This window comes from Vicugna pacos, chromosome 1 (assembly GCF_048564905.1).
Source record: "Vicugna pacos chromosome 1, VicPac4, whole genome shotgun sequence".
NCBI classification, from domain to species: domain Eukaryota; kingdom Metazoa; phylum Chordata; class Mammalia; order Artiodactyla; family Camelidae; genus Vicugna; species Vicugna pacos.
The window spans coordinates 79,051,866-79,064,726 of NC_132987.1; the positions used below are offsets into that span (position 1 = coordinate 79,051,866).

The 12,861-nt window shown below is 39.4% G+C and overlaps 1 protein-coding gene across 8 annotated transcripts in view; it reads left to right on the forward strand.

Moving 5' to 3' along the window:
- The window catches only part of CBLB (Cbl proto-oncogene B), a 258,056-nt gene that overhangs the window by 56,834 nt on the left and 188,361 nt on the right, over nucleotides 1-12,861 (forward strand). For 7 of the 8 annotated variants that reach the window (XM_072965889.1, XM_072965884.1, XM_072965902.1 and 4 more), the window contains exon 2: nucleotides 6,847-6,892. In XM_072965889.1, coding sequence (XP_072821990.1) covers nucleotides 6,847-6,892 — 46 coding nt within the window. Of the gene's footprint in view, nucleotides 1-6,846; nucleotides 6,893-11,448; nucleotides 11,565-12,861 lie in introns of those variants that run through there. The other variant, XM_072965881.1, reaches the window with a different exon arrangement.

Sequence of the window (12,861 nt, forward strand, 5' to 3'; positions counted from 1 at the left end):
CATTGACACACTGTAATCACCCAAAGTCCATAGTTTACCTTACATGAAGGTAAGAGATATTTTACCTATTTACACATACTTATTATTTTAAGAGGTAACAAGTAAATTCAAGGATGGCCAGAGAATAAACATCAAAAAGTGAAAGGATAAAAACCAGATAACTTGAGGACCAGTTTAAGAAAATTGAGGACAAATTTAAAGTCATTTATCCTAAAGAATAGAAAAAGGTTCAGGAGACTCTATGTGGTCAAATTAATATACTGCAAGGAACTTTCAATCAAAAAGACAATTGCATTTTTTTCCAGGGTCCCCAGTGGCAGAAATGAGGTCCCTGAAGCACCTCAGGGTTCACAGCTTCTGGCCCTGTGTAAGGAAAAGCTTTCTTCTCACATTCGAAAGTGTCTATGTGGGAATGGAATCCCCTCTTACTATGTTTATTTGGAATGGAAGCATTGGATCTTAACTCAAGAGTTTTCCTTTATCATAAGATGTTTCTCCATCTATCAAACGTGATTATTTAGCTAGATATTGTTAGATATTATGACATAGAAAAAGCCAGAGTCAAAAAGACCTCTTATAAAAATGAACCCATTCTAACCCCTAGTCTGTTCCCCTTCCTGATTTATCTATTTTGTCAGATACATATATGTGCAGACATGTTATTTTTACTTCTTTAAAAAATCATATTCAATTAGAGTCCAAGGTCATGATCCTTCTTTAAATTATGTCTAACCGTCTTCCTTTTCATTTCTCCCTTTGCTCAACCTAACACATCATACCAGACTCTAAACTGCTCAAATCCAAACCAGGTCAACAGCCTCCTAAAAAGAGCCTTGCTACTAGCCTCCTCATTTCACAATAATGTCAAATGCTGATTTTATTTTATCTTTACCCTCTTTAGTAACCTTTAAAATTCCCTTTGACCACAGAATAGTACAAACTTCCAATTATATCATTTAAAACTTCCGTAATTTAGTTTTTGTTATCTGTTGAATTTTGTCATTTTTCAGTGTGAACTTTCTGGTGTAGGGGCTGATACCTTTCATTCCCTTGGACACAGAGATTGGATTATTTGTTATGCTTCCTGCATGAGCTCCATTCTCCAACCTTTAATCCTCATCTCCCAGCTTGTATGTCTTTCCTTCAATATCCTGGAAGGTCTGGCTTACTTTCTCCATAAAGCCTTCCCTTACATCTCTTGCCCAAGTTAAACACTCATTTTTCCTTACCTTTAGAGTAGGCACTGTAATCAACTAATATCAAACACTTGTTGAATAAACTAGTAGCAGCCAATTTACAGTGTATGAGAGAAACTCCAGATGTATCATGTATTCTTGTTCATTTTCTACCAATAAAATGGCTTAACTGCATATTGTAATCTGGACTCCACAATAACACTTATTTCCTATAGCATTAGACTCTAAAAATACACGTGGTAAATCTCTGTCAATATCCACGGGTAGGAGAAAGTGCTTCTTTCAGGTGCATTATGGCCAGGAGGCACAGGAGAAGCTCTCTACACCAGGACCTAGAAAAGAAGCTTGCTTTAAAGCTGAATGAGCAGCGGTAGCATCTCAATTTGTTATTTTTAGCTCTGCCAAGAAGTAGCTAATTTCGTGCAAGACTTGCCTTTTGCACCTGACCTGGAGCAAAGACCTTCTGGCCATTTTTTCTGTACATTGGTACAACAGTAGAATTGTTTGATGCTTCAAAAACCAAGTAAGGAAGAACATGAGGGAAAAAAAGAGACTTACGGTGTATGAACTATTTTGCCTCCCTCCCTCTCTCTTTCTTTTTTTTTTCCTCTCTCTCTTTCATTCCGTATTTGTAACCAGAAAAAAAGACTGTCAAGATTTAGCAGCTGAGAAGAATTGAAGTGGTTATTTTCCTGAAGACTTTTTATAAACTTTTTTTCTAATGCTCCTTTACGACATTGAATAACTTTGGCAGGTGGTAGTTAGGTCGCTCTCTCTCTGCTGTTTTGACATTCAGTTAAAACAATCCCATCATTTATCCTTTTATGTACATTTAAAAAATCAATGTTCACAATTCTGATTGCCTTCTCAGTAATATTCTGGCGACCTGTGAGTGTAAGATGGAAAATTGGAAAGAGGTCATTTAAAGAGCAGGCATGGGGGGAGGAAGAGTAGGAAATCAATTGTATTCATCACCTCAGTCCCTTCCCAGAGGACACCTTCCAAATTGTCACCTTTTATTTTTTAATTCACTTCTCTTCATATTTAGAAGCAACTGTACCTAGTAAGAAAGCCTTTGATCTGTATTTCATAGGTACATATTATTCATCTGAATATTCCTTTTCATTACTATAAAAAATATAAGCTGCACACATCTCCTGGCTGAAGTTTCTGTCTCTCGTCCTTGCTTGCTGGTCATAAAATCATATTTTAAAATAGCTCTGTTTTTTCATTAATACCAAGGATTAAATAGCAACTTGAAGGCTTCTTGATCTTCTCTTTACATATTGGGAATAGATGCTTCTAGTCAACAGTCGAAACAAAACCAAAATGTGACAGAGGAGAAACTAAAAGAATGTGTAAGTGAACCAGGGGATCCTGTTGGGGAGGTATCTGACTGGAGGCAGGGAGCGGTGTGCATAGAACCAAAATCATCAGCCCTACCCAAGCCTGACACTTGAACAGTGAAGACATCCTGTTATCCTAGAGTGAATGTAACTGGAAAAAGGGAACACACTGAGCTCATACACGTACAATGTGAGAAACTTAGTCATAACTTTTCAAGGAGGCAATTAGGTAATGGGGGGAGGGGGAGAGAAACAGAGGGAAGGGAGAAAAAGGAGGGAGAAAGAGAGATGGAGCTTCCCTGAAAAAAAACTGAACACAATCTGAATACAGGGTGTACAAGTGTACAATGTAGGTGAACTCTGACATTAAAGAGCATAGACAGCTGAGTCCTAGAAATTTGAGATTAGTTTGGTAAAGCGGTCTTGGTTAGATGGGCCACATAAGGGCATGTGTGTATGTGTTTGTGTGTGAGATGCAGGCAGATGTGAAGGGGGTAACACTATGAAGTGAGGAAGGAGCGCTCAAGGGGAAACCATTGAAGATGATCAGATGATTCCCATCATAGTGATGAGGTCCAGTTCTGATTGAAAACATTGGAAATCTAGCTTGTAAATGGGATAGTCTGATAAAAATGTCTTTTGAGAAATGCAGGCAGTTGATGGAAACATGAGTTTTGGTGATGGACCTAATTCTGTTGATTTTTTTAGGGGATGCTTTGAGAGAGTGGGGGCTTGATTAGTACCCTTTCTGATTCTTCAACGCGCAGCATCTAGTTAATGGAAATGAATCCTGCTAATGAATATAGACCCCTTACTCATTGGTCAAGAAATTAGAATGGCACGTAGCAGGGCATGCAGTAGTCCAGAAAATTGTCCTTGGTGTGTTTGTTCCCTGTTTCTGTATGTTATCTTATGAAGCCACTTTCTTTTTTAGATGATTACTGTTTCACTTAGGGAGAAAGGACACCAAGTTAGTGGTTAGACTATACAACTGGATATAAAGTGAATAACCTGCTTGGGTTCTTTAAATTTCCTTTGTAATCTGGGGCAACCCATACATTTACAAATAGTAAAATGAATTTCATAGTTTTGCTTTTTTTCATCATTTTGTGAAAAAATTATTACTGTAAACATTTTAAATCAATATTTTATTAATGTGAGAAAGTATCTTATTTCTTATTTCACTCTGATTACTGGAAAATACGCTGTAAAAGAAATGTATTTAAACACATCTAACTAGACATAAAAGTGTATCAAATGATATAAAATGTTATACATAACAATGTAAAATTTTACACAAGCACATACACATGTGCCTGACCAAGTGGGATCACTTCTTTTGCGGTTGGATGATTATGACAGGGCTTTCCCGGTAGGCTGAGGCATGTTAACACTCCATGTTAAAAAGTTAGCTCCCTTTTCTTTCCTATATACTGTCACTTCCTTCCTGACCCATGTCTTGAATCCCATAGTTGGTCATATAAACTACTCTCTCACCAAAACCCTTGATTTCTTTCATTCCTGTATTTCTCCAACACTTGCTAATTCAAAACACTTGCCTGTTTTGAAACTACAGTCTTACCTCCCCAGTGCCCTGTTAGAGAAACTTACAAATCCTGCCAGGCTGGCACCACCACCCAACTTACGGCATCCAAACGTCACTGTGACCTCTGAATAGATTCTTTCACTTACTTGTCCTTTTCCTTTTCTTCAACTCAAAATCTTTATTGCTGTGTTCAAGTTCCCTTCAACTTGAGAAGACAATTTTGCCCACTACTTCATTCAGGAGAGTTGGAAGCCATCAAGCATGATCTATTTCAACCTCTTAACCATCTCTAGAAATGCATTTAAAATAAAACTATGTGTACATATGTATACATGGGTAAACTGTGTGTATTATAATTTATATGTTTCCCTGTCTCCACATTTCTGTTCCCAGAGGTCTTTTTTTGTTCATTTTCATAGGATAAAATGTCCTTAAATCTCTTTCTTTCTCTTTCTCTCTTTTTTTTTTCTTATTGAAGAATCATCAGTTTACAGTGTGTCAGTTTTCAGTGCACAGCATAATGTTTCAGTAATACAAATACGTATGTATATTCCTTTTTATCTCTCAACATATACACTCATGCTTAAATTTCTCTCATTTACCTTTTACATCCTTATACAGATTTCTTAATAGACTAATCTCTACTTTTCAGTTCCTCATCTGCCATTTTTGTCAGTCTATTTTTCACTATGGTCACAAATGAACTCTCAGTTGCTAACACCAATGGATGTTTTGCAATTTTTTAAAAAATTATTCTTATTTTTCATTAAAGTGTGGTTAATACACAATGTTAGTTTCAGGTGTGCAGCAAAGTGATTCAATTATACATATATACATACATACATATTTTTTCAGTTTCTTTTCCATTACAGTTCATTACAAGAAATTGAATATGGTTCCTTGTGCTATATAGTATGTCTTTGTCATTTATCTGTTTTATATACAGCAATGTGTTCCTGTTAATCCCAAACTCCTAATGTGTCCCTCTGAGCTCCTTTCCCCCTGGTAACCACAGTTTGTTTTCTATAAGTGACATCATATGATATTTGTCTTTCTTTTTTTTCTTTTAATTGGACCTCTCTTCTGCATTTGAAACTGTCATTTGCTCCATGGAAATACTGTACTCATCTGGTTTGCATTATGCCACATTCAATTGATTTCTTTTGTGATCCTCTATATTTTTGTAATTTCTTTTTTCTCTATTTTTCACTGAATGTTGGCCTCAGGGTTCAACTCATTTCAGTGCTCCTCTTATCCCATGTAATCTCTCTTTATGGCATCCTGACTCTTAGGTATTCCTCACTCATCAGTGCTGCCAAACTTACAATCATATATATCTAATCATCTAATTAAAATACCCTTCTGCTTACACAATAAAGGCGTTAAATTTTTATTTTTAAAAACCAAATTAATTCTCCCTTTCCCCTAAATAGACTGTCCTTTGATATTCTCTAGGCTAGTTGCTGAGGGTAGGTTTTGTCAAGTCATTAAAGCTGGAATACTGACCATCATTCCTGACTCTTCCATTTTCTGCACTTTTCCTATTTCCATAATTATCAGTGACTACAAAATTAAGTAATCTGGTTAATTAACTAATCTGCCTCAGTTGCTAATTAGGATCACTTGGGAAACTTTAAGACTATCCTAGCTCAATCAACGCAGAATCTCTGGGGGTGGAGAATGGAAATTTGTTTTTCAAATGGGCGGAGAGGAGTGAAAACCACTTTTCTCAATATCTCACTTGTTTTTTATTTCCAGTACCACTGCCTCATATTAGGTCATGATCATTACCTATTGCACATGTCCTAAGTGGCCACTGTGCCTTCAGTCTCATCCCTCTCCAGTCTATTATCAATCTGACCATCAGGGTAGACATTTGGAAATATACAGTACAGTGCCATCTCCCTTGCTCTTCTATCCAATACAGTCTCCCCTAGTTTAAAACACTTTAGTGGCTCCCCTTTCTGCCTTTTACTTACCTTTCTGTGCTTCCCACAAAAGGGACTCACCCATTCCCTGTACATCCATGTTTGTTTTCTGTCTTTTACGCCCTTGCTCATGAGATCTTCTCTGACTAGGATGACCCTTTCCTTTTTAACTGTTAATCCTAATTATAAGTCACAGCTTTGTAATCACTTTTTCATAGCTGGATTAAGTGCCTTTCCTCAGTTTCTCGTAATGATCTCTGCCCAAAGAAATTACTGCTTTTACCACTTGAGTTTATAATGATCTTTTATATGCCAGCTTTTTCTTTGGAAACAATGACCAGTGCTTAGGTGTCTTTGTATTCCCTGGTGTCTAGCATAATGGTTGGCATATATTAGATGCTCAAAAAAGGTTTGTTGAATAAATGAGTGAATGAGCAGTTAGAAGTCATAGCTGATAATTATAAAGATGAATGCCTAATATATGTTGTGTCCTGAAACAATCAAGAGATTTAAAATAAAAAAGGATCATTTTCATACATTGAGAATGGGAAACTGTGAAACCAATAGAGAAAACTTTCTGTAGGTTTGGAATATATTAGATCTTTATTGATATTATTAGAGTTTCTCCTGCAGGTAAATTGCTTCTGATTTATACATTCATTTTGGAACTTTTTGGTCTTAATTTGGATTCTTGAGAAGAAAAATGAGTATATAAGTGGTCTATATGAATACTGATCTGATTAGCAGTTATATTTCGTGCACAATTAACATAGTTTTTGTACCACACATTAATCTCCCGTGAATTTGAGTTTATTGTCTGTATTTTTTAGGGCTCAATCATCCTGGATAAATCTGCCAATATCCAGATCTGCCAAAGTGAGTTATATGATAAGTATGGAGATCCCCCTCAGCCTTGAAATTCTGAATTTATATTTTGTTTAATTTAAAAATTAAAGTTCAATGTTGTATTAATGTAGTGTGAATCAAAATACATAGGAACTGTAGATAAATTAATATGACAAATTTTATCACATTTTACATTCTTCACACAAACTCTTTAGGGAAAGAAATTTATCTATATTTTTCTGAATCAAGGCACGTTAGGAAATATGGAAAATGTATTGTGAAATAAAAAGAATGCAATAGGGGTATAAAAGAATACAGAACTGAGACAAAGTAGTAGGCTTATTCCAAGTTTTGAAGTAGCTATACTTAACACTTTTTTACAAATCCATTTTATTACAAAGAACAACTGTCAAATAAATCACTGTCTAGAAAAGAATTGATCTGGGAATAAATTGCCTAGGAAAGAAAATCACAAAGAAGTGATTTTGAAGATGTTATTTTTACCCCAGACATGTAACTATTTAATCTGAAATCTGATATGAATTTGAAGATGGAAATGTATCAAAGGAGCTGCTTACTTAATTTTGCCCATTGTGCACCCTGTAAAATATTGAAATTCTTCAGGGTCACTGAGCTCGCATGCTATAATGAGAACTGTATATAATTTACTGTATTTATTTACATACAAGAAATTTTAATGATAGTTGTGCCCAGTAATAGCAAATAGCCGAGGCTGGTTTCTTCTAAGGAATCCATCTATCTACCTACCTACCAACCTACCTATCTATTTCAGGTATATATGAAATATATCTCACATATAAAAATATATCTCCTATGTATCTCATAGATAAAAATATCATATATCTATAACATATATATGTTGTCTGGTATCTGGTATCTCAAATTTTTATTATCTCACACCACCTGCAATCGCTAGTTTTTGTTCCCAGAACTGATTCATTAATCATAAGTTTAATTCTTAAACAAGACGTTTGTGGTAGTAGTTGCTGGTTTCTTGCCAAGAATCTATTCACCTCTTTCTCGTTAGAAACAAAACTCAAATAATTAGCTGGTTATATTGCTTCCTATAATAAAAATCACAGTGCCTTCCAGACATTTTAGCAGCTAAATTTGGTCGTGGGACTGAGTTCTGGCCTTGAGCTATTAAAGAGAAATATTTGTGGGAGTTCTCTGAAAATTGATTAGAGGAAATTGATTCAGGTGGAAATTTGATATACCCTTCCACTTTTCCTCTTAGCTTTTAACCTGAAAACAATTGGTGATAGCTGGAGCACCAACAGCCATCTTAGAACATAAGGTGATTTTGAGGGTAAGAAGCAGGTGCTGGGATGATACAAAGGAAGGATAGGAACTTGGGCCCTTAAAAAGAATTGACGAGCCACCATTCTTACCTGTGATTTCTACTTTCAGACGTTTTCTATGTGTGGAAGAAAGATCTTATCTTGTTTAAGTCATTGTTATTAGTTGTTGTTGTGGTTAAGCAAGAATCCCAGTTGAGCCCAAACTAGTACTCAGATTCTGATTATGTCTTATGAATCCGTAGATCAACATCCCTCACTGTCAGCTGGTGGTATGTGTTGTTAAGGAAAGATGGAAATCTATTACCCTTACACGGGACAACTTGTTAGACACAAATATGACTAGATAATGATCCTCATATTTCTCTCTAACCTGTGAATTTGTGTCCCACATCCTCCGTGGGAGATTAGTGTTTTTGTTTGGGCAAATATTTAGACTTTTTCATTCAGTTTATTTAGTAATTCCACTTCTGGGTATATATCCCCTCCAAAAGCACTAATTTGAAAGGATACATGCACCCTAGTGTACATAGCAGAATTATTCACAATTGCCAAGGTATGGAAGAAACCTAAGTGTCCATCAACAGATGGATGGATGTATACCACATTTGCCTAAATAATTGCCTTGTTTTTAAAAAAAGGTTTTTCTTGTGTTTAAAGACAGGATTGTAATCTGCATGAGGGAAGGGTCTCACAGGTACTTATAATCAGTTTGTTCATATTATTCACAAACTGGCTGTTATGGTGCTTGGAAGACTCTTTGTTAGGAGTCTCAGTGTTCTCTCTCATGCTGGGATCTTCCAGGAAAACACTCCTCTCCCCAAGTTCTCTCTCTAGGTTACAAATCCCCATGCTGCCAAAGGATACTGCATTCACGTTAAACTGCACCATGTTGAAGATTGACTTGTTCTACGTAGAAATGAGGAGAATATTTTTCTAGCCAATCCTGTCACCTTGAAGTACTACTGCTTATGCTCTGAGTGTCACAGTTTCCCACAAAAACATCTCTTTATGCACTTATTTATAGCTCTAGCCTGCATTCCTCAGTCATGTTCTGTCACTTGTGTCTTCACTGGAGGCATCTGGAGTATGAAGTTTCATCCCAACAGGCTTTTATTCTTCCACGTTCATTAACTCATTTTAATCATTTGCAGGGAAGGCTACCACCCCATCAGTTTATCAGACATAACCAAATCCTGAATCCTAGTTTGGGCTCAAATGGGACTCCTACTACACCAGAACTCAACTTGGACTCAAGATGGTGTTGATAAAATACCTAGTTGAGAATGAAGCTGCAATTTCTTGACATTATAAATATATATATGTTGTATGTGTGTGTATTATATATGTGTGTATATCTGTCCATTTATGTATTACTGTATCCCACAAAACTTGTAATTTGTGTCAATATGACATGCTTGATACCCTAGGCAGTGCTATTTTTTGTCATCTCTTTCAGTTGCAAAACTAATGTCAAAGGAATGCCACATGCTGTAACATGTGTTTTTCTTATTCTACATTAATCTAGATATGAATATGAGTAATGTACTTACTTACAGTGTTCTCTTAAGCCACTCTTTTCCTACATGCTGAAAAACCTTGTATACATACATTCTTCTTGGGTTTATTTAAAAGGTGACCCAGTAAGTTTTTTCCCTTTTGCAGTCTCCTTGTAGTAAATTTAGCTACTGTTACTACGAGTAAAGGAGATATGCATGGGTGGAAGAGATATGGAGAGGCCAGTACTTTTGTAGATAAACACAATGTGAACACAGGGAACTGCTTTATAATTATTGGCATAGAAATAATGGCAAAGAGACAAAGTTTCTTCCTGAAGCACATTTTATTGCGTGAATTGTTGCAAAGAGCACATTTTCACTTGTTTAATCAAATGAAAATCTTAACTGTCTGAATTTAGTGCTGTAAAGAATGTTTATAACAACTCAGGATCCTTGACAGTAATGATCACAGTACTAAATGGTTCTTTAGCTAGAAAGTAGTTAGAACCATTGAGAAACATTTTAGCAGGTCAACTGGTTAGAGAGAGAAAAAAAATTTTTTTAAGACACAAAATATCACAACACCCGAGACACCCGAAGTGTTAGTGTATTCAGCACTACCAACTGTAGTGAAAAGAAAATTCCAAAGCATGACAATCCACAGCAGTTGTTAGTAGCACCTGTGGTAGGACTAGAGTTAAACATAAAGAAATAGACGGCATTTGTTTTTTCTATAACCTTGTTGAAAGAAGGGTCCTGGTACAGAGCCTTCTACTTTAAAGAATAGCTGGATGTGGGCCTTTCTTAAGGCATAGGAATGGAGCCACAGAGAGATTACAAATGCTGGGAGAGAATGGCAGATACAAAGTAAAGGCGACTCAGACAAAATACGAAAGCTGTTTCCTCTTCAGTCATTTATACATTATCTTCTACTAAATAAAAAGGTGCAGTGTATGTATTAGCAATTCCCATGGTCTGGTTCTTTTATTGCTCTGGCATAATCCGTAGATACGATTTGGCCAGCGTTGTCAACTGTCTACTTTCTCATCATCCTGATGTTTGAGCAGCAAGTCCTCTAGAACAGTAAAAGGGAGACCCTCAGAGATTCAGGAAGTTTTGGTTGGCAATCAGGTGTTAACCCTAGTCTCTTCCATGAAAGGTTTATACTTCATCTGAGAAGCTGGGTGATTGCTGCTCTTTTTTGATAGCCCACAAGAAGCAAGGCCTTAGACCTGTTTGGCTGCTGTCCTGGGTAGAAGAGTTTGGCAGCCCTAGGGAGATGAAATTCTTCAGTCTGGGACCCGCCCAGAGTGAAGAAGCAACACCCTCCCAGCCACTACTCTGTTGCTATGAAACAAAAGACTAGGAAGGCGAGTGAAGCAGGAAGTCCCGCCTTTTAGCCGGAGTCAGCTTTGGCCCCGGCTCCCAGCGCTCACGCCCACCCGCCTACTCCTTATTGGTCAGTTCCCTAGTGCCTTGCATTCTTTCTTCCATTTCCTTTCTCTTTTCCACTTTCGTTCTCGGGTGAGTCCAGTCCCCGCGTTTCCCTCCGAATCCCTTGCCATTTGGGACGTGCGGCGAGCAGCCTTCCTCTGGGGCCATTGTGTACTGTGGAAGACGTGGACGGGGTGGTGGTGCGGGGGGACGGGCGCCTCCCGCCCATTGGCGCCGCCCGCTGTCGGGCAGGGCCCGGGTGCGCGGGATTGGCCCAGTCGCGCGCGGCCCCGCCCGCGCCCCGCCCCGCGCTTGGGTCTCTGTGTGTGTCTGCTACAGGGGTGGGGCGTCAGCGAGTGGTCTCCTCCTCCAGCTGGAGCTGCTGCGGCGTCCCGCGGCCTCCCCTAGAGTCGGGCGGGAGGGGAGAGCAGGCGTGGATTGGGCTTGACGGTAATTGCTGCGTTTCCCCGTCTCGGTGGCCGGCGCTCTGGGTAGCTCCTTCCTCGGGAGCGGGCTTTTTTACGGCAATTACACACTCCCTGCCCCGGCTACCCACGCACCCTGGGCTCGTGCGTGTAGAGCCGGACCCGTGCACACGCGTGTCCCTGGGCAGCTCTGGCGCCGGGAGGCCAGGAGGGAAAGGGGCGCCGGGGAGGCTCGACGCTGCTTTCCGGCCAGGGGGCCCTGGGGCAGCCAGGCGCGGACCGCGGAAGAAGAGGGGCAGCCCCGGCTTCCAGCTGCCGTTGCCGCGGCGGTCACAGTTTGAAGAGGGGTATTTAAAGCCCGAAGCCGGGCAGGGCCGGGGGAGGAGGAAGAGGGAGTGGAGGGAGACGGGCGGCTGGGATTGTAGGCAAGCCCGAGAGGCGCGTCTGCCCGGGAGCCGAAGGCGGAGCGCCTGAGACGGTCGGGGCTGTGGGCGCTGGAGGCGCGAGGGGATACTTTGTCCTTTCTCTGTCCACCTTCCTCCCCCAGCTGAGGTCCGAGAGTGGCAGGGGAGGGACCCGAGCAGGGAGGAGGCACAGATGTCCCGAAACAAAGCTTTGAACCCCCTACCCCCACCCAACTTGGGTGAGAGGAGAGGCAAGGAGCTAAAGAAGTGAACTCTCCTCCTTTCTATCCCCGCTCTTGTCAGTTTCTCACTCTCTTAAAATGGGTTATTTGTTGGTTTATTTGACTCTTAACTTGGGGGCAACTCCTCAGCCGCGTTGGTTTAAGAACTGTGTGTTCCTGTGTCCATGTTCACATGTCCGTACTTGGTGGTTTTAGCGGGGAAAATCCAGATCCTAAGCCTTTGTTGACAACAGATGTGCCCCTTATGCTCTTGTAGAATAATCTGTACGTTAATATGACTTGGCCATATCTAACAGTGAAAGTGCGGTTTTTAAGTGAGGCTCCCAAAATGTTTTCTAGGGGCTTCTGTTCTAGTCTTTTGAGTTGAGATTAAGGCAGGAAGGGGAAAAAACATTGTGTTCTTATCTAGTTGGAGAAAATCTATACGAGTTTGTTGTTGCTGTGATTATGAGTTGGGTACTAATCAAGCCTTCACTACTTGCAGTGTTGAGAAGGATGCATTTTTAAAACTCTTAGTGTTCCAGAAACAAATCTAAAGTCTTTGCTCCTACACCTATTTGTTGTGTGTACGATTGAGAGTGCAAAGTCACACGCTATTGAAAAGTTAAATCTGGGACCCTGGATTTTGTTCTCATTGATGGAGAAGTAGGTAGTGGCTACAAGTTAACCTGTTTTC